General features: G+C 68.5%; 2 protein-coding genes across 2 annotated transcripts; one reads left to right on the plus strand and one right to left on the minus strand.

Moving 5' to 3' along the window:
* Positions 1-6,008: 6,008 nt before the first annotated feature.
* GRPEL1 (GrpE like 1, mitochondrial) lies at positions 6,009-11,793 on the plus strand. The gene is made up of 4 exons (XM_037529515.2): positions 6,009-6,070; positions 7,670-7,829; positions 8,900-8,981; positions 9,876-11,793. Exons 1-4 carry the CDS (start codon positions 6,009-6,011, stop codon positions 10,220-10,222), a joined length of 651 nt encoding a protein of 216 aa, XP_037385412.1. The 3' UTR covers positions 10,223-11,793.
* An 877-nt stretch (positions 11,794-12,670) lies between these two features.
* Positions 12,671-21,063, minus strand: TADA2B (transcriptional adaptor 2B). Its single transcript, XM_037529514.2, has 2 exons — positions 20,745-21,063; positions 12,671-13,691 (listed from the first exon to the last, which is right to left on the minus strand). Exons 1-2 carry the CDS (start codon positions 21,012-21,014, stop codon positions 12,699-12,701), a joined length of 1,263 nt encoding a protein of 420 aa, XP_037385411.1. The 5' UTR covers positions 21,015-21,063; the 3' UTR covers positions 12,671-12,698.
* Between the last annotated feature and the right edge of the window lie 131 nt (positions 21,064-21,194).

The raw sequence follows: 21,194 nt of genomic DNA on the forward strand, positions 1-21,194 counted from the left end.
TGGACCTGCTGCCCCCGGCTCTGTCTTCTTGGCCCGCAGCTGGCTCCAGCCTGGCCTAGGCACCCAGCCGGGCAGGAAAGAGCGTCCCCAAGGACCCTCCCGGGCCTGGAGGAGCGGGCCAGGCACCGGTTCTGGGTCTGAGTTTTAGGGTCCAGTGAGCCTGGCGGGCGCTCGGCTTCCCCCACTGTGTGAACAGAGTGCCCGGAGGAACCCGGAGAAACCCAGGCCCCAAGAAGGGGGGCCGGGAGGTGGAGAGAACAGCATCCCGGCACCCCCTCCCAACTCGGCAAAGCCCGGAGGTCATCCAGCACCCGGGCTTCCTGGCTACCCGGGCCGGCTACCCGGTATTTTATCAACCCGTGGGCAGACTGAATTGAAAATGGCCAGAGGGTACGTTCTAGATTATTGTATTTCACACATTTTTTTTTAAGATTTATTTATGCACACAAGAGCTGGGGCACAGGCCAGAGGAGGGGGGGTGGTGAGAGGATTCACCAGAGACAGAACGGAGAACAGAACAGGGGGATTGACTGAAATCCACCGCCGAGGGGAGCAGCGTCGGGCAGGAACGCTCTGCTGTGCCCTGTGGATCAGCCCCTGGCCGGGGATAGCTTCATAGTGGTGCGTCTTAACCCCTTGGGCCACCAGGGACACAGACCCCTCACCACAATTTTTTCCTAAACCTGGAGGTTGCCTGGGGGTTGCCTGAATGAGAGGCCACCCACAGGTGATTTCGGCCAGGAACGCAGGGACGCGGCCCCGGTGTGCTCGCTGGCTCTGGCAAGTGCTCTTGGAGGTGCACGGGAGCCGGGGCTTCGTGGGCTGCGCAGCGCGGGTCAGCCGCCCCAACCGCTGTGTGGCTGCCACCAGCTCGCTGCCAGCTGGGCCTGGGGACCGCTGAACCCCGCACGGTGCCCTCTATGAGGTGGCCAGCGCCTCCAGCAGGAGCTCCAGCCGGCGGTGGCCGCAGACCGGGCCAAACTCAGCCTCCCCCGCTGGAGTCTCCTCACTTTCTGGACGTTTCTGCATTTGCACTGTCAACAGCGGTGAGCTGGGGTGTCCAGAGACCTTCCACTTGGTATTTTATCAACTTGTGTGTGGCTGCACTTTCTTCGAAGCCTGTGCTGCTGTTTTGCAATTTAAAAGAATGTTTGAACGGGAAAATGTCATTTACACGGGAAGTTGGGTTACCCGCCCCCCCAAAACTGCACAGCCTCTGCATTCGCTAAGGTCTCACGCAGCCAGTGCTGGGTGTAGTCTTCAGAACAGCCCTGGGGGTTCACAGTCGCCCATTTTGGAGACAGGGGCGGAGGGGTGCGTGTGTAGAGACAGAGCGCGTGTTCCCCTAGGGGGGTGGATTTGGAGAGACCAGGGCCTCTCCCTGCACCCTGGCCAGAGCCGGGGCCAGCTCAGCCCCTGCGCCCTCAATTCCTGGCCAGGCCACCGCCCGCAACTTCTGCCCTCACCTCCTCCATCTCCACCCCCCACCAGCACCTCCAGCGCGGCCAGCAGGAGCCCACGGGGCCGGTGTGGAGGGCCGGCTTGGGTCCCCCACGTTCACATGCATGCTGAAGCCGCCTCCCAGTGTGGGGGGTGCTGAGAGGCATCCTCTGGGGCGCCCTCCCCAGGAAGGGTTCCGGGTCCCAGGACTGGGTGCCAGCCAGCGACACAGGAGCCGGGGACGAGGCCACCCCCGCCGGAGCCTTGGAGCGGCGGGCTTTCTCGCGCTCCTCTCCTTGCGGGAGCTGCCGCTCTGGGAGCGGGCTCCGCCCGCGGGGCTCGGGAGTGGAGGGCTGGGGGAGCAGCCTTCGCCGCCTTCTGGTACCCTCGCTCGCCATCCTCCCTCCCTCGCTCTCCGCGGCACACTGGCGGGTGGGCTTCCCTAGCGCCCCACCCCTTCCCTAGCGAGGGGCCTGTGGCTGGGCCAGGCAGGTGATGCGCTGGGAGTGGCCACCTCGGGGGTCCGCCCGGCTTCGTGTCCTGGCTGCGCCAGCCCCTGGCAACATGCCCCAGCCCGGCCTCCTCCCTTCCCTGGCCCTCGCTTCTCAGCCTCTACCCGTGCCCCTCCTGGGCTCGTCTCCCCCGGACAGCCTGCTCGCTGCAGAGCCTCCGGGGCCCACGCCCAGACACGGGGAGACTTCGTGCGGGCCTCCTGCGGCGCACAGGGCTCGGCATGGGGGCAAGAAACAGGCCTTTGCTTCAAGCCATGGGCTCCGGGGACCCATTCGCCGGAGCAGCTGGACGGAGCAGGGCTGGGGCTGGGAAGCCCGGGGCGGGAGGAACAGCCTGGAGGGACAGGCTCGGGGCGCTGCAGAGTGCGTGCTCCTGACCCCCACAAAGCACCGAGGGAGGAGGCTGCACAGAACACGGGGCGGGGGGAGGGCAGGGGGACGCTCTGCATGGGCGACACTTCTTCCCACAGCGCCCCCCTTGGCCAGCTGCAGGGTCCCCGCCAGAGGCCATTTCACCGGCAATGAACAGGACCCAGACTTCTCACATGGGACACATTTCTGCAGCGGGGTGTTGGTGCCTTCACCCCAATACACGGTGCTCAGGGCCTACGTCAGCCTTGTGACAGCCCGTGCATCGAGTGCCTGCTGCGAGCGCCGTGCCTGAGGTCAGTCCTCGCCAGGGACCCGGGCACCCTGTGGGGCTGGTGCTGCCCCCTGGCGCCTAGGTGAGGAAGCGGCGGCTGGGGGAGGCGGTGGCATTTGCCAGCAGGGGAGCTCGTGGCTCCCACACCCAGGCCCTCACCTGTGCCCTCATACGTGCCCAGAGAGGCCCCTGCAGGAAGGTGAGGCAGCTCGAGGGGCGGCCCACGGTGGGGCCCCCAGCGTGCAGAGAGGAGCAGGCTGGCTCCTGCCGGCCCCTCCCGCTCGCCCCTCAGCCCTGTGCTCCCTGCGGCCACGGCGCCAGCGGCTCGAGCAGCCCAACGGCCCTTGCACAGTCGGCCCCCGGGTGTGAGGCGGCCCCGGCAAAGGGACATCGGTGCTGGAGGCCGGCCGTTGGGCAGCATGAGGGGCAGAGACGGGTCCCCAGGACAACAGACAGAGCCCTCTGCCGTGTCCCCACAGTGCCCGGGGGCCAGCCCCCTCCACTCCGCCATTGCTCCACCACCTACGAGAATGTCACTATGTAAGCCCCCTTCTGCTTTTCCCTTCCTGAGACTTGTAACTTGCAACGTGATCTGATCTAGAAGATTCCCTGGTAGGAAGCACTGGGCTGCTTCTCTGCGGCTGATGTAAGGGGGTGGTTTAGGTTGGCGTCTGCCGTAACAGGTTCCCTGGGAGAGGACTTCATGGCCCGGGAGCCTGAGCTGGGGCCCTGGAGGGGTTTTGAGGGCAGAGCTCACACCTGCCCAAGCGCGCGTGAGCCGTGGGCAATCACCCCGTGACCAGGCTCCTCCCCTCCTGGGTCTCCAGGCCCAAGCCTGGCGCCCGAGCTCCTGCGGCCACAGGGGCCTCCCGGGAGTACAAACGCACAGACAGACAGAGTCCCGATCCAGGGGCAGGGCCCACCCAATGCCATTGGTGGCACTGATTTTTTAAACCTGAACAGTATGTGCAAGATGTTTCCAGAGGCACACGACTGGGGGGAACTTAAATGGTCCCGCTTCGCGCAGTCTACGGAGCCAGGGAGACAGCGGCACGGCTCAGGGCCCTCTGGGGAGGGCTGGCTTGGGGCCCAGGCCTGCTGAGCCCCGTTTATCACCTCCAAGCAAACCACCTGCCTCCTTGCACCAGTTACCACCTGCCACCTCCCCACTCAACCCTCCATCTTTAACCCCAAGGGGGCACTGGGTCTTTATCCTGCTTTGAAGTTCCCCCACGTCACATTGGAGGAAGCTCTCCTTTTTTTTTTAATATTGTTTAATACCATTTGCCATTTTTTTTAAAGATTTATTTATTTATGCACACAAGAGCTGGGGTACAGGCCAGAGGTGTGGGATCTGAGAGGATTCACCAGAGACAGAGCAGGGAGCAGAACAGGCAGATCTACTGAAATGCACTGCCGAGGGGAGCAGCGGGGAGACAGGAGAGGTCTGCTGCGCCATGTGGGTCACCTCCCTGGCGGGCTGGGGATTGAACTCGCTCTGCGGAAGCTGCTGATTGCTTCCTAGTGCGGTGCCTAACCCCTTGCGCCACCAGGGAGGCCCAGGAGGCTCTAATTTTAGAAGGCTCCCAGCAGGGTCAAGCTGCTGAGTCCTCTCTCAGCATTAAGGTCAGCTGGCTCGGCGGGACTGTCATGACATGGGCATTGGTGCTTGGCCCCTGCCTCCCGCCTGGAGGGTCCTATCCACCACACCCCCCAGACCCAGCGTCTTTTAATCTGCTCATTTCAAAGCCAAGTGAGAGGATGGGGGTGGGGCCCCTGCTGAGGGCGCATGCTGGTAGCCTCTGGCTTCAGCCCCACCAGCCGCCTCACCACCGTATCTGTAGGAGAGATGCCAGGGGCCCCGCCTTTCACACCGGCATGGCCTTGCCAAGTCACCTGGCCTGGCTGGCCGGCCCCTTCCCCGGTGGCCCTGCGGCTGGCCTGACCCCCCAGGGGTCTGGGCCCCGCAACAAGCCGTCAGCCATCTGCACGACCTTCCCCCAGGTCGCTTTTCCTTCTCCCGCCACCCTGTCCTGCTTGGGGCACCGCGTGGGGTCAGCTCCCCCGCACCCCCTCCCCAGGGCCACCCGCGCCCCCTGCAGGGGGTGCATCCCTCCCGGGCAGCTTCATCTCTCTGGAGGAGGTGCGAGGTGCCCCGCAGGGAGCCAGAGCGGCCCCCAGTCTCCCCGGAGAGGCGGCGAGGACGCCCGGGCCCGGCCTCGGCTCCCGCGCAGACGCCGGCACAGCCGCGGGCCGCACGCGGGGGCTCCCGTGGGGCCCGCTCCGGCCGCACCCGAGAGTGGAGGGCGCCCGCCTGTTCGCGCTGAGCCCCAAGAGGCCCGACAAGTAAGTCTCCTTCAAGTCCTCACAACAAATGCCGGGAGCCCAGTTTCAGCAGCGCGACGCGACTGTTCCGTAAATTTCCCCCCAAAGCCCGAGGCACCCGCGCCCCCGCCCCGCGTCGCCAGCCTCTCTCGACTGGAGCTGGGCGGCCGGCTGCGGGGGCCACGCCGGCGCCACCCCAGACTAGGCCCGGCCCCCCAGTTCCGCGGCCCCCCGGCCCCCGGCCCCGCGTCCCTCCTGCGCGGGCGGCCGCAGCCCCCACGGGCGCCCCTGGCTGCGCCCGCCCCGCCCGCGGGGAGCAGGGGTTCCCGGGGCTCCCGGCCGCTCCGGGGCACAGACACCCAGGCGGGGCGCGGGGCGCGGCCGGGCCAGGCGGGAGAGGCCGGGCCAGCGGGGCCGGGGGTGGGGCTGCCCCCGGCAACCCCGGGCCTCTGCGCCCCGTCCCTCGGGGGGTGACGCCCCGGCCCCGCCAGACCCGCCAGCGGGCGCCCCGGCTCCGCCGCTCGGCTCTGAGGAGGCCGACGGGCGGGAAGCGGCCCCCGCGCCCCCGCGGCCCCGCTTCCTGGCGCTTCTGCGGCGCAAACCCCAGGGTCCCCGTCACCGCGGCCGCGCCCCAACCACGGCCCCGACGGCCGCGCCCGAGAGACCGCCAGGGGCGCTCGCGGCGCCCACCCGCACCCCGCAAACTCGGCGCCGCCGGCCCGGCCCCCGCGCGGCCCCCCTCGCCGCGCCGCGCAAAGGGCGCCGGAAACACGCACGGAGGCCGCCCCGCCCCGCCCCCTCGCTCGTCCTCCCCATTGGCTCTTCCCCGAACACGCCCCGCCCACGGGCCCTCAACCTTTCACCCCTTCGACTTCGGGGGCTCCCAGTGGCGTCACGCCCCGCCCACCGGCGGGCGGAGAGCCCCGCGCCGCGGCCCGCAATTATTGGTGGCAACTTCTGCCCATCAAGGAGCAGCGGGCGAGGATTGGCCGAGGGCGACCCGTCGCCGGCGCGAGGGGCCTGGGCCCGAGGGGGCGGGCCGGCGGCCTCCGCGCCTGCCCGTGGCGTGCGCAGTGCGGGCGGCAGTCATGGCGGCGCGGTGCGTCAGGCTGGCGCGGCGCGGCCTCCCGGCGCTGGCGCTGGCGCTCAGGTAAGCGGCTGTCGCAGCTGGCCCGAGGCGGCGCGGGCCCGGGGCCGCCCTCCCGTGCCGCCGCCCCGCTGCCGGGCTCGGGAGGGCCCGCGCCTCCCGGCGCCGCGCGACCCCCGCCTGGCCCGGCCCGGGCGCCCGCCCCGCGGCCGCGCACGTGCCCCGCCAAGGTCAGGCCCCGGGGCCCCCGCCCCCCCTGCCCCCCGCGGCCCGCGCCCCCTGCCCCCCGCGGCCCTGCCCCCCGCGCCCCTGCCCCCTGCGGCCCCTGCCCCCCCGGGGCCCCTGCCCCCCCGCGCCCCCTGCCCCCCCGCGGCCCCCGCACCCCCGACCCCCTGCCCCCCGCGGCCCCCGCGGCCCTGCCCCCCTGCGGCCCCTGCCCCCCACCCCGCCGTCCTGGAAGGGGCCTCATGGCGGCTGCGGTCGGGGATCCCGGGCGGTGACAGGCGCGACCCCCCGCGGCAGACGCGGGCCGGGCCGGGCCCGCCTGAAGGCCTGGCTTTGTGGGGGCGGGGAGAGCGCGCGGAGGTTCGCCTCCCTGGCCCGCCGAGCCCCCCGGCCGACCTGGCCCCGGAGCCCCGGTTTGTCCTCGCGGCCCGGCGGCGGGTCCGCGCGCGCTCTCGGCCGTGCCGCCGCCGTCCGGCCCGGGGCGCGTCCTGCACGGTCTGCGTGGAGCGCTTTGCTCCCGGGAGGTTTTCTCCAGTCCGCGGAGAGTTCTCGTCGGGGCGCGGGCTGTGGCAGGACCCCACGGGCCGGTGCGGCCGCCCGTCGCCCACGAGCGAGCGGCCCTGTGACCTAGGGCTGCCCCCGCCCTTCAGTGCGGCTCCGACCGGACGCCGCTGTCACCGCGCGGTCGTGGCCTCTGCAGGCCCCCGGGGCTGCCCGCCCTCCCGGTGCCTGGGCCCTTCCCCCTTCCGGACGTGTCCCCTCCCCCTGGCTGGCGGGACTCGCCTCACCGGTCCCTCGAAGGCTCCCGCGCGGAGCTTTCCACAGTCTGGCGCCCCCCACAGCCTGCAGCTCGCCCTCCTCGCCTGCTGGCTGCTCCGAGGGCAGGTCTTGCCTGTGACTGTCCTTCCCGCGTGAGGGCCGGCGCCCTGTGGGCAGAGTCCCCGCCTGTTTTGTGACCCCAAGCACTGGCCCCCACACTAGCAGTGGCTGCTCCGCAGCTCGAGCTGGCATCCTGGAGGACCCCCTGTCAGGAGGAGGTGCTGGGTGGAAGGGGGCACAGACTGCCCCCGCGGCCCTCCCGTGCGGTGGCTTCGGGCGCAGGCGGCTCCCCCCTCTCCGGGGGGCTTGGGTCGCTTGGGGAGGGCTGTTGGGAATGCTGTTGTCGTGGACTCCCATGGAAAACTTTTGAGTGAATTTCCCAGACTCCCCCAAAAAAGTCCCCAACAGGAGCATTCTGCTGCTGGCTAGCAGGGGTCGCTGTCTCACAGAAGATGGTGTAGAAATCCCGTGTATCAGTTTCCCTTTCCTAGATCTGCGAATACTCCTCTCCCACAGCCAATAGCTTTGTTTAAAATTAATTTTGAAGTAATTTAGAGTTCTCTCAGATGACTGAGAGCAAGCACGACCGTGACTTCTGACACGTGGTGCTTTTTGAAGGCCCTCTCCTCGGCTCCTGTGCACAGCCACAAAGCAGAAGAATGGCCAGAATTTGGAGGACGACGTGGGTCACAATGAACCGAAGACAGATTCTCCCTCTGCAGAGAAACTACTCCTGGAAGAGAAGGTCAAGTTGGAGGAGCAGCTGAAGGAGACCATGGTGAGGACTCTGAGCTCGCCGGGAAGGGTGGTCGGTGGCCGGTAGGCAAGCTTCCTTGCCGAGGCCTGTCTAGCCACCATGTTGTGTGGTCACAGAGACTGAGGCCAGCGATGCTCAGTCTGTCTGCCGTGTGGCGCCTGCAGCAAGCTACTGCCCAAGAGGGTCTAGAACCCACATCGTGCGTGGCTGTGGTTGCCACGCAGATTATTATGCTCCTGACACATGAGGAATACCTGCTGTAGCTGGTTGAGCCAGGCCTCAGGCAAGGCCCCGAACACGAAGGACAGAGGGGACCAGAGGGGTGGTTGTAGGGGACTCTCGGAGAGGCAGGGCTCAGGAGCGAGTTAGCGACTGGGTCTCACACGCTGGGAAACACACAGGGGGTGCACCTCAAGCTCTACCCAGCTCTGGGAGCGGCCCAGCACCCCTTTAAACTACTTCCCTGCTGGCGTGGCGCCTGAGGCTGCCAACTGGTGGGGGGTTGGGCCTTGAAGGCCCTGCTCTGAGATGGAAGACAGAGACACCCCCCCCCCACACACAGTAATTCAGTACACCTTAGAAATAGAATTCCTTGGGGGCGATGACAGGACGGGTGCTGAGGAGCGAGCACTACACCAGGACTTGGGTGTTTGCCGCTTGGTGAAGCTTCGAACCGAGTCCCTCGGGCAGTGGTCAGTGCAGCAGGCCTCGCTGCTGGGGCCTCCCTAGTGGGTGGGTGGGGCTCGGCTGGCCCCTGGTTCTCCGCCTCCCTCCAGCCGTGGGCCCAGTACTTGGGCCCTTACTAGGCCACCTGTGTTCTGCTGAGGAAGCGCTTGGGCCTCCCTGGAGGGTAGCGAGACTCGGGTAAGGAGGCCCGCGTTTTGCCTTGTCCCTTCCCCTGCTGCGTGCTTGAGTCAGAAGGGCCTTGAGGCCACGACACTGTGACATCCTGCCCCTGAGGGGGCCTCGTCCGCTCTGGGCTGAGCCACCTGCTCTCAGAAGCAATAACAAACACCGTGTTGTGTTCTGTCAGACCTGCCGTCCTGTGAATTTGGCCCACGTTTTACCCGTCCGTTTCCCTTTTTCTTTAGGAAAAGTACAAGCGTGCTTTGGCGGACACCGAGAACCTGCGGCAGCGGAGCCAGAAGCTGGTGGAGGAGGCCAAATTATACGGTACCTGCAGACACGGGCCTGGGGGAGGTGGTGGGCAGGGCGTGCGGTGGCCCAGCGCAGGCCAGGCTGGCAGGTCCTCCAGCTTCGACCCGGATGGGCAGTCGGGCGTGCGAAGGGAACAGAAACGGCCGTGGGACGTGGCGAGAAGCAACAGGTGCTGAGGAAGGAGCAGCTTCTGCTCTAACACCTGAAGACCTGGGTGTGGGCGTGTGGGGTTCGGGTGGGAGGGCCTCCCACGTGCCCTGCATGGCGCCGAGTGCCGGGGGTGCTGCTGCTGCGTGGTCAGGGCCTCCCACTCTGCAGTTGAGGTCCCTAAGGCCATGTGACCCCTGTCCTCACAGCGGGCGGGCAGTGGTGCAGGGCATCCTGTCAGGCTCCAGAGGAAGCAGCCCAGGCCTGGTGAGAGGTTTTTGCTGTGTCCTGCCTCCCTGCCGCGCAGGGGACAAGATTCTTTGGAGCATGATTCATCTGGGCCCCGACCTTGCCCGGACTTGCTTCCTCTGGTGAAGGTTGGTGTGGGCTTTACCCCCCGTGCGGCCTGATCAAAACACAGATGCGTGCTCTGGAGTCTGGGCGCTGCTAGCTTGTGAGGCGCTCCGTCTCCTAGCCACGCGGTGTGTTAGGTACTGTTGGGATCCCCATGTAGCACTTGAAGGGGCTGAGACTCGGAGGTGACCAACCCCGAGCAGCCTGGTAACTGCCAGAGACATGGCCTCGCTGGGGCCAGGCATAGAGTGGGTGCATGGAGTGTTTCCTGCTTCTCTGGCTGTCTCGTCATAGCTTCTTTCCTCAACTTTTTGTTTCGTTTTGAATCAAGTCACTGACACTCTAGAAGGAGGGATCCGTGGAGCGTGCGGCGCCCCCTCGCAAACGCTGTTCTTTTGCCTCACGTAGGCATCCAGGCCTTCTGCAAGGACCTGCTGGAGGTGGCGGACATCCTGGAGAAAGCCACGCAGTGCGTGCCTCAGGAGGAGATCAGGGAAGACAACCCGCACCTGAAGAGCCTGTACGAGGGGCTGGTGATGACGGAGGTGCAGATCCAGAAGGTGTTCACCAAGCACGGCCTGCTCAAGCTGAACCCCGTGGGAGCCAAGTTCGACCCCTATGAGCACGAGGCCTTGTTCCACACGCCAGTCGAGGGCAAAGAGCCGGGCACAGTAGCGCTGGTTAACAAAGTGGGGTACAAGCTGCACGGGCGCACCCTGAGGCCAGCCCTGGTGGGGGTGGTGAAGGAAGCTTAGCCGCCTCCAGGGGCGTCGGTGGTCTGTAGTCACTCGCTGTAACTCTCACCAAGCTGATTCGTCGTTCTCTCACCTCTGAGTACTTCTGACCTGTGCCGAGCCCTGTTGGAAGCGTTCGTAACTGTGGCCAACAAAGCTAAGGCAGCAGCCGATTGCGTTGATGAACTCTGAACAGGTGTCTGCTCGTTGGTTTCTAATACCTGGTTGGTAGTTGCTCGTGCTTCCAGAACAGACGCGCGAGCGCGGCTGGCCCGACCATAGTGAATGCCACTGTCCGCTCCAAATCCGGTGGCCTCAGCACTCTTAGCTGAATAAAAGGCCTTCGGGACCCGGCTGTCTGACTGTGCCTGGCCGTGCCATCCTCTACAGCCCCTGGCGCGGGGCCTGGGAGCGCGCCAGAGCCACGCGGGGCCGGGCGGGGGTGTGAGCCATGTTCTTGTTCAAGTTTCTTGATGCCCCCAGTAAGAACCATGAACTCACTTTGGTGGGTTTTGCCCCACTTCTGGGTTCTCAAGTGACAGGAGCTGACGTGCGGAAGCAGGCCTCGCCCCCTCACCACCACCTTCGTTTGCCAATAGCTCGGTTTGTCAAAACCAAATTTGAGAAAACCAGTGCCTGTTTTATTCAGAAGCGTTTAAATCGTTACTCCCCTCGTTACTGACCTGAGGTGAGAGGGGCCGTCTCTCATCTGAGGACTACACGCTCCACACGCTACTTAAATACCGTTTTAACTTTTCAGACTTTATTTTCCTACCTTCCGACACCTGTTCCGTGCGCCTTGGCGGCAGGTTCCAGACCAGCCTGCTCCTGTCCTCTGCGGGGCCGGAGCCCGGGGGCTGCGGGCGCGTGGGAGTCAGGGCCTGTGTCGCAGGGCAAGGGGGCCTTCTGATGAGGCGCGGCCCTTCCTTGTGCGATGCGGGCTCTGTCACAGCCCAGGAAAGCCTTCCACCGCCTGAGGTGCCCTCAGGGCTGAGGGCAACGCCCGAGAATCTGTTCCCGCCACAGAAAAGCACAATTCACTTGATCTGTCACTTTCAGAGATGTAGGAGTATTTTCGTCACCATGATGTCGATTTTTACCCCTTGCAAATGTTGCTCTTTTCCCCTCAGCTACCTTAGTTGGTCAAAATGGCAGAGCTGCTGGCGCCATTAGTGAGAGGCCCAGGGGCGGCGCTAGGTCCGAGGGGGAGAGCTGGCTTCTGGGGTGTGAGGCCGCCGCCGCCAGGTGGGAGGCTGGGGTGCTGCTGAAATGGGGGGAGGTCTCTGCCATTAGTTCACCCTCGGGTCACTGCCACTTGGCAAACATCATTGCCGTGCGTGTGGCAAGGACGCCCCAGCAGGGGCAGAGCCGCGAGGCACGGCCACAGCCCACCCCTGCCGCTCGGGTTTCCCCGGACAGGCCTGGCCGGCTGGCGGGAGGCAAGTGGGGAGCAAGAAGCAAGCGGGCACACGCTTTGTTCTCAACTTGTTTAATAGGTACCAGGGAAATAAAAACAGTAGTTTTTGTTTGTGAAATACATTTTTGGAATGTTGGCCATCAAAGCGTCATTTTGAAGAGCTGCAGAGCTACCTGACTCCTCTGGCTCAAAGGTGGGGCTTGTTTCAATGTTGAAAAGCCTGATTCCCTGGGGTGGCGGGGCTGCTTCGTCAGGGGAGTGAGGGGGACGGGGCAGCGGAGGGGCAGAGGCCACTGGGCGCAGGTCACTCTCCCCTGTAACGAAGTTAATACTCTCACATAAATTATACATTCATCGTGGCGCGTGAAACAGTCAAGCCTAAACTCTCCATACCCTCGAGAAGATTCTGGAAGCCGTGAGGCATCCTGCGGCCCTCGGCCGGGCCGCGCGCACTGCAGGGAGGGTTTGCTCCTCAGGCTCAAAGTCTGGAGCCTTTTATACAAAAATAAGACTAAGGGTAAAGCCTCCGTGGAACATCCAGGACCGCGGCCCGGGCGAGCACGTGCCGGCGGCGGCCTGGAAGGCTCGCGGGGCCCCGCGGCCGCCTCCGGAGGGCTGGGGCGGCCGCCTGTCGGGCGGGCCCCGGGGGCCGGCCCGGGAACGCGCCGCGGCCCGTGAGGCGTAGCACCGGCTCGCGCCCGCCCGCCCGTCCCGCCGCCGCCGCCGCCGCCGCGGGCCCGGGGTCAGGCCGCCGCCGCGGGCGCCCGGGCGGGCGCGAGGGGAGGAGAAGGCACCGGAATTGCGTTGTCCTTGGAAGGGAGGCGGTTTCGTTCCTTGTCTCTTTCATGTAGCTTCAAGCCCGCGCTCCGGGGGGCGGGCCGTCCGTCGGGGTCGGGGGCGCGGGGGGGGGGGGGGGGGGGGGGGGGGGGCGGGACCAGCCCCGGGGAGGCGGGCCGGGGCGCCCGGCTCCAGAGCAGGGTCTCGGGCGGGCGGGAGCCCTGAGCAGCGGGAGGGCGGGCGGGCTCCCTCAGGTTCCGGCCCCCTAAAGTGCCACGTGCGGGCTCCGGGGCGCGGCGCCCCTCAGGAGGCCTCGCGGGCGATCCAGCCGCTCTCCGTGAGGAAGGCCAGGAGGCGGCGCTTGAGCGCCTTGTCCAGGTAGCCGGGCAGGCGGCTCTTGGCCGGCAGCCCCTGGCGCCGCTGCAGGTGGTCGCGGATGATGAGCGTCTTGGCCGTGAGGTAGCGCGCGGGGCTGAGCCCCAGCCCGCCGCACAGCGCCTTCTCGCGCTCCGACAGCAGCTCGGCGCCCGGCAGCGCCTCGAGCGCCGCCAGCTCGCCGTCGCGCCCGTCCTCGCGCCCGCGCCGCGCGCCCGCCGCGCCCTTGTTCTCCTTGCGCCGCTCGCGCTTGTGGCGCGCGGCCTCGAACTCGGCCGAGTCCTCCATGCGCGTGATGCCGTTGCGCCGGTAGCGCTGCAGCTCGCGGATCTTGGCGCGCAGCAGCTTCTCCTTGTGCATGCCCTCGAAGAGCTCGTCCAGCTCGCGGCTCGACATGAACTGGTAGAGCGGCCGCAGCTTGAGGCGCAGCTCGCGCTCCTCCTTCGGGATCTTGCGGCGCGGGCCGCGCTCGCGCTCGCGCCGCTCGCGGCCCAGGAAGGCGGGCACGAGGCTGTAGTCGCGCGCGATGTTCTTGCGGCGCTGGCGCTCGCGCAGCTTCCGCACGTACATGTCCACGTGCGCGCGCTTGAGCTCCACCTCCACGTCGTCGTCGTCGTAGTTGACCGAGAGCCCGCTGATGAGCGCCTCGGCGTCCTGGTCGTACTCCACCTCGTAGTCGTCGCGCAGCGGCATGTAGCCCAGCTGCTGCTGCTCGGCCGCCGAGATGTCCAGCGGCGGCAGCGGCGTGGTCAGGCTGGGCGAGAGCGGCGCGCCGCCCGGGCACGTGTGGTCCGTCACGCGGTTGGGGATGGTGTCGGGGATGCAGGCGCGGCCCAGGTTGCCGTGGATGTACATGCTCACGTAGTGCTCCATCACCTCCTGCGGCGTGCGCGCCGCGCCCACGTGCGCCGCCATGTCCTCCTGCAAGACAGCGGGTCACCCGGGCCCGCCCGCCCGCCCCGGCCCCGGCCCCCGCCCCGCCGCGCCCCCGTGCGCCGCCATGTCCTCCTGCGAGACAGCGGGTCACCCGGGCCCGCCCCGGCCCCGGCCCCCGCCCCGCCGCGCCCCCGTGCGCCGCCATGTCCTCCTGCGAGACAGCGGGTCACCCGGGCCCCCCCCGCCCCCGCCCGGCCCCCGCCCCGCCCCACCGGGCAGACCCCCCCGAGAAAGCCGCGGACCGCGGGGGCTGGACTCAAAAACAGGGGCAGCCCCCACCCCCGGCCTGGCTCCGGGATGACAGAGAGGCCGGGACGGGGCAGCGCCGGGGCGCCCCGGGGCCTGGCCTCCGCCTGGAGGGTCAGGGTCAGGGCCCGGGCGGCCGGTCTGGCAGGGCCGCGCTGTTCACTCTTCCCCCAACACCCCGCGCGCCAGACCCTGCTCCTCCCGCTTCCCAGACGCGCTTGGTCCAAAACAAACCGAGTCTCAACCCCGCCAGGCTCGCCGGCGCCCCTCATCCCGCAAAGGCCTCGGGCCTGGGCCTGGGCCAGGCTTGGCCAGGCCAGGAGCCCTATGGGTCCCCCTCACCCCGGGGGGCAGTGCGCCCCCGCGCTCCTCACCCACCCAAGCGGGACCAGAAAGTCCTGAAGAGCGTCACAGGTGACCACTGGCCTGGCCGCACCCTGCCCTTTCAAGAGGGCAGGACACTGTCCAAGGTGTCTGGAGGGCAGGGTGCCCACCCACGTGTGGCCGGCCCGCCCGGGGCCTTCTCCATCCACCATGGCTTCCCACCAAGGCTGCAGCAGCTACAGTCGGCCCCACAGATGCTACGGAGTCCACTTTCCAGGGAGCCACGCAGGTGAGGGAGTCGGGGGCCCCTTCCCCACCCCCAGAGGCAGGTGAGGAAAGCAGCCGGGGCAAGTCCTGCTCAGGGGGAAGGGCCGCCGCCAGCACCCCCAACCTGCATCTCTGCTCACCCTGAAAACCAGCAGCTGCTCAGCGCCCCAGAGAAAACTTCAGTCCTCAAGGATTCCGAGCCGCAGCCACGGCGGAGCTCCTTCCCAGCCACCCCCGCCCTCCGGGGCAGCGAGCAGCACGGGCGTCCCTCCGGGCACCAGGCAGCTGAACCCGTGCCTCGGGCGACCACGTGGCCACTCTTGGCCTCTGCACGAAGCGGCTGGAGGCGCGGACACGATGGTGTCTGTCCGCAGCCATGAGGCCGCCGCGCTTACCCGGGCGGCGGGTGGAGCTGGGACACCACCTGTGAGACGGAACTTCCCGGCCTCAGGAACATCGGCCCACTGAACACCCACAAGGCCTCGAGAAGCGGGGACGCGAGTCCATTCTGCTCACCGCTATTGGCCTGGGACCTGCCTCAGGCCAACCCCACGACAGGGAACATTCCAGAAAATACTGCCTCAAATAGGTCATGGCCACGACAGACACGGAGCTGACCAGGCTGGAGAAGACCCGCCAACGGCCGCGCGCGCACTCTCTGGTAGCCCCGGTTGCTCTGCCGGGGCCTGGGGTGCGGATCACTGCCAGGACCCCTCTTTCCGGCCATCGGCCCACCTTCTGGGTAGGATACAGGGTGACAATCAACGGGGACCTTAGGTGATATTTTTTTTGGGGGTAAATCTGCAAGTTTTTCAAGTTGAATTAGACCTCAGAATTATTCAGAAAGGTCTAAGACTTTCATTCAAAACTTTACAGAAGAGACCCAGCGTGCCCAGGGGCTGGCGCTGCTGTCAGGCGCCGCGCTCCAGTCGCAGGCCGGTGAGCCCTCGTCTCGCTCGGAGAACACACGGGCCCCGGGGCTGTGGGCACCGCTGACAGTAGAGCCCACCCAGACGGCTGCCCCCACTCCCTGCACCGGCCAGGCCAGTGCTGTGCCCAGACCTCCGTCACCAGGCCCTCTCTGGGGAACAAAGGGGTGCTGGCCCGCAGATGGACCCGGTGACAGGCTTGTGAAATCACAGGCCCAGGCGCCGCGTTTCACCAGGAGCTCAGAACGGTGCATGTGTCGGCCCCGGCCCGGCAGGGTGAGCCCACCAGCCGCAGGGAAGGGGAACCCCCTCCGGGGCCCCATAGTGTTTCGAGATGAATGACAGGAGCCCAGGAAAACCCAGGACCCCAACTTTCGAGGACTCTGAAATGGAGAGCAAGGTTGGCAGCACAGCCTCGGCCCCAGCGAGGACAGCCCGGTCCTCAGGCGCGCCCGGGTAGGCAGGTCGGGCGAGGTGTCCGCGGGTTAGGACTGTCTTGACTGTCCCGGGCCGCGGTCCCGGCTCGCTCTGGCTTCGCCGCGCCTCACGAGTCAGCGGCCGCCCGGCCCTGCGGCCAGCACGGGGGACGTCCTGGCACCACGCCCGCCCCGGGACAGCAGCTCGGCGCGGAGCCTCTTCCCTCACGTGCTGAAGGTCAGTTTCTGCTTAACCCGGGCGGACGGAGGGCAGAGGCGACAGGAGAGAACAGGGTTCTCACCCCGGAGGGGCACAGCTGTACCCCTGCACCCCCAGTCCCGCTGGGCTCTCGCTTGTTTCACGGGCCTGGGGAGTCTGTTCACTTGCCCCCCGCCCCCAGCAGAGAGGGAGGGTGGGGCAGTCCCGAGGGGTCCAGGTGGTGGGGACTCGGGAGGAGTAACGGGAGCACCGTAAGCATACTGAAGGGGGATGCCCCAAAGGGGAAGCCCTGAACCACCCGTTGCCTCACCATGGGGGGCGGCTCCGGTTCCAGGGCGCAGGGCCTCCCTGCTGCTCCCCTCCAGAGACACAAGGCCCCAGCAGCTGGGGGTGGGGGACAGGCGGGAGCCACAGACGTGGCCCCAGGCACCGGGGGCACCGCAGGCGGCACAGCGTCTCCCTCTAGCTCACTGAAGAGGAGACTCCCCTTCTCGGGACGAGACCGGGAGAGACAGGTCTGCCGCGTCCTTAAAGCCCTGTGAAGATGCAGGGAAACGTGCCCTAAGACGCGACCCTGGGTGCGGGGGACCCGCTCTGAAGGTGGCGGCGTCAGGCCGGGCGAGAGGGGTGAGTTTGCTCCACCAGGCCCTCGGCTCGGCCTCACGCAGGCTGCCGCGGCGCGGGCTGCAGCCCCCGAGCGGGGACGGGCCTCCAGAGAGCTCTCCGGGGCGCAGGCTGGGGCTCGGGGTTTCTCTGCCCCCGCTGGGACCGGGGCCCCCAGGCTGCTCTGCCCACTCGCCACCCGGTTCCTTCCTCACATACAAAGTCAACGGGCCCTGTGCACGCCCGGCCCGCCAGGGCTGCTCCGGAGCCACGGCCGCCGAGGGCACGGGCTGCGGGCGGGGGGAGCCCAGGGGAGGGATGCCGCTGGAAGCAGCCCGCCTCGGGCCCACGCTCCGCGCCCCCGGGCCTGGGCTTCTCCGGGGGCCACGACGTCATCTTCCTTTCCACGAGACAGCGACAGCGACTGCTTGCTCGTTAACTGGATACTTAAAAATATTCCAACGCCTTCCTCGGCAAGCGTGAGGGGCGGTGGTCCTAGAGGAGGGCGCGGGGAAGCCCTCCCTCTGACCGCCCTGGCCCCGCCCGCCTGCGCAGGGGGGAGAGCTCCCAGAGAGCTCCAGGGGCCGCCGGTTCCTTTCCCGGGGCTCTTCATCCCGCGTAGCCCCTTCAGCGAGCGCTCGCTCAGCCCGTCCCGCCAGGCAGCCCCCCCCACCCCCTCGCGGATCCGTGCTGGCCTTGCCGCCTCGGCCTCACCCGCGGGCCCAGCTCCGGGCCAGCCACCTCCCCACGGGGCCAGGGGCCAGGGCCCAGACGGGCTTCGGGCAGGCGGTCACGGGCTGAGACCCGCCGCGGTCACCAGCCTTCGGGCCGCCTCCTGCTTCCTCAGCGCAGCGGAAAAAGCAGCTGCCCGGTGGCCCGGGCGCACCCCCGCCCCGCGGCGCCGCTTCCTCCTGTCAAGAGCGCGCCCTCCTCTGCGCCAGGGGGCCGATGACCCGCCGGCCCCTCTGTCCTTCCAGGCGGTCAGCCGTTCCGGCCCCCGCTCCTGCTTGTTGTCCCGCAGATGGAAAGCCCGGTCGGCCTCGACTCCAGGTCCCCCCCCTCGGGCACCCGGAACGCACCAGCTCCCCAGCCCGAGCTGACCCAGGCGAGGGGGAGCAAAGCGTCAGGCAGACACTTGTGAAAGCGCGTCAAGGCCTCACGTCCACGGGCCGCTGTGGCAGACAGACGGCCCCCGGGCCTCAGAAGCCCCAGCAGCTCCCTCGCCCCGGCAGCCGCCTCACTCCCCGCTCCCGCCTTTCCCCGAAGGAAGGGGCAGCAGGACGGCAGCAGGCACCTGTGTGGGCACCGGCGCGGGCGCTCTGCTGTGGCCACGCGAGCCAAACGGGGAAGCACTGAGCGGCCGGCGGGGCCAGATGGATGAGGGGCAGGGCGGGGGGCTCCCACACAGCGGAGTGCTGCTCGGCCCTGAGAAGGAGGCCCCGACACTGGCCACGACGTGCGGAGACCCGAAGGCCCCGCGCTACGGGAAAGGAGCCGGTGACGGAGGCGGGCGGGCACGGCGAGGCCCCAGCACAGGCAGACGCCACAGAAAGAGCAGCCCAGTTCCGGGGGCTGGGGAGCAGAGAACGGGGTGTGCACAGGGAAAGTTCTGGAGAGGATGGGGTGGCGGCTGCACAGAGTATAACGCGCTTAGCCACACAGAACCGTGCGCTTGGAAATGGCAAAAATAAGTCTGACGCAGTTTCCTACAATGAAACTTCAATGTAAAGAATACACGATCAGTCTCTACGGCGGCACGCTGACTCCGCGCCTGCGGCTTCGGAAGCGGCTCCCTGGGCACCTGCACCGCCCGGAAGCTGCTGGAAACGCAGGTCCTCAGGCCCCACCCCAGGCCTGCTGACGCCGCCGAGGGGGCACCCGCGTGTTTCCACAAGGCCCGCGGGGAGCGCCGCTCCAAAGCTGGAGACCCCTGTTGGTTCCAGCTGGTTCCCACCAGGCTCCTCCACCATCCTTAGCCCCGAGTCCTGAGAACCCCCACCAGCAGGACGCCAACGGGATGGACCGGCCACTTCTGCCCACACACGCCAAGGCCACGCTGGGGGAGAAGGGCCCTGCTGTGGTTCCCAGGGTGGCCCGTGGAGCCATCGCCTCGGGACCTCCTGGAACCTCCCCGTCAGTGCTCGCTGCCAGCCCGCGCCCACGAAGGCACCAGTGCAGGTCTAGGGCGCCCTGGCCATCCGGAAGCCCTCAGGCACGCAGTCCGCAGTGGGTGACCAATGCAACAGAAGGTTCCAGGTGTGGGTCCTGCTCGGCGCCACTGCAGCCCTGCCCCACCGCAGCTGGGGGCCGGGGCGGGAGAGCCCGCAACGGCGCAAGGCTCAGGGCTGGCTCAGCTCCCCGCAGCCCCCAGTCCCCACGCCCGGGAATGCGACATCAGGAAAATAGCGAGGCCACTATCACCTCCTCCACCTCCGGGCCCTTTCCACACCCGCGTCCTACCCCAGCCAGGTGCCCTACCCCTCCCGCCCATGCCCTGCCCTCTGCCTCACCAGGCCAAGACTTTGCTCCTCTCAAGCCTCTTCCGGTGGAGCCGCAGCTCCCCGCACCACCCGCGGCCCTCGCCCCCTGGCAGTGCTTAGGGCTCCGGCCCAGGCCTGCATCAGACCCGCCGCGGGGAAACCCAGGCTCTGCCCCGAGAAAAGCCCGCGTCTCGCATGGGGCATAAGCCAAGGCCCCGCCCCACAGGGCAGGGCACAGGCCAAGGACAGGAGGGCAGGTGGGCCACACGGCTCCCCAGCACCTCTAGGGGTCCGCTGGGGGGGGCCACACCAGCGAGAGCTGCGCCTCGGATGGAGCACGCAGGGCTCCAGGGGGCAGAACAGCTCACCAGGCTGGCCCGCTCCCCCAGGGGGGCTGGGACCACAGGGCAGCAGCCAGGGCGGTCAGCACACCCAACCTCCCCAGGCCCCTCCCCAGCTCCGTCCCCTCCAGCAACGGGCACTCCCGGCACCATGAGCTGACTCTGCAGCCTCATGAGCTCCCTCAATGATTCGTGGGCCCTGAGGGGCAGCGCTGGAGAGAGGGACCCTTCCAGCCCTGTGCCTCATCCAACACCCTAAAAACGGTTTAGGCTCCAGGCTTGTGTTTGTGTGTAGTTTCCACACCGCAGCGGGGCAGGCAGTGTAGACAGCAGCTGGGGGCCAGACGCTCAAGCCAAACCGCTCAGTTCAAAACCTGCTGTCCGGGCTGCCGGGAAGGCTCCGTGGAAACACAGAGCGAGCACAGCACCGGCGCCCGCGAGCCTCTCAGGCCACGCCGGCTACTTGCGTGGACGCGCAGAGAGAAGCGCGTGGGGAGAGGCTGGCACAGCAGCAGGAGCAGCCACAGCGGTGGCGGGAGACGACTGCACCAGGCAGAAGAAACGAGAAGTGACCAAGGGCGGCACTGCGGGCCCTGCTGCCCAATCTGAGCAGACGGAGCACGCGGGGGACGGGGGTGGATGGGCTGGAGGGCGCAGGACAAGCCCAGGGACCTGCGCGGGGCTGGAGACGGGCTGGAGAAGAGGGGCCTCGGCTGGCCGGGCCGGGGAGATCCCGGGCCAGGCAGGCTGCGGGGCTCCGGAGGGGGGGCCCTGCCCCAGCTCCGCGGCGGCCTGGGCGAGGCGGGTCATGAGAGAAGCGCCCGGGGAGCAGGTGCCCAGGAGCTGGCGCTCCGGGAGTCGCGGGCTCGGGCGCAGGGGCCACAAGCCCGCAGGGCAGCGACGACGACGACGCCGCCGCCGGCCGGGGAGCAGGCGCCGGGGCCGGGCGCTGGGGGCAGCCTGGGCGCCCCGTCGACCCACTGCAAGGGGCGCTGTCGGGGGGCCTGGGGGGTCCCGGGCCCGGTGTCCCTCCCGGCCCGGCCCTGCTGCCCGGGGGCCGGCAGCCCCGCTCCCCCGCCCGGACCCCCCCCCGGGCCCCGCTCCCCCCGGCCTCCCGCCCGGCCCCGCTCCCCCCGGCTCCCCGCTCCCCCCGGCCCCCCGCGCCCCCCGGCTCCCCGCCCGGCCCCGCCCGGGCCCGGCCGCGCCGCTCACCCAGTTCCCGAAGCCGAACTGCTCGATGGCGTCCAGCAGCAGCTGCTCCTCGCGGCTGGTCCAGCCGCCCTCGGCCTCGGGCCCCCACAGCGTGAAGCGGCCGCCGTCCACCAGCTGGTAGCCGTGGAAGCGCCGGTGGTGGCCGATCTCGGCGCCCGCCGCGAAGCAGTCGGGGCAGAGCTCGATGTCCTGGCACTCGGTGCAGCGGAAGCGCAGCGGGCTCACCTCGGCCAGGCAGTACACGCAGTACTTCTTGCCCAGCTCCGCCATCTTCCCGCGCCCGCCGCCCGCCGCGCCCGCCGCGCCCGCCGCGCCCGCGCCCGCCGCCGCGCCCGCGCCCGCCGCCGCGCCCGCGCCCGCCGCCCCCGCGCCCGCCCAGGCGCCGCCGGAGCCGGCCAGCCGGGCCGCGTCCCGCCGCAGCGCGCAGGCGCCCTCGGGCCCGGCCCGGCC

This window comes from Talpa occidentalis, unplaced genomic scaffold (genome assembly GCF_014898055.3).
Source record: "Talpa occidentalis isolate TD23 unplaced genomic scaffold, MPIMG_talOcc4v2.1 talOcc4.6, whole genome shotgun sequence".
Lineage (NCBI taxonomy): Eukaryota > Metazoa > Chordata > Mammalia > Eulipotyphla > Talpidae > Talpa > Talpa occidentalis.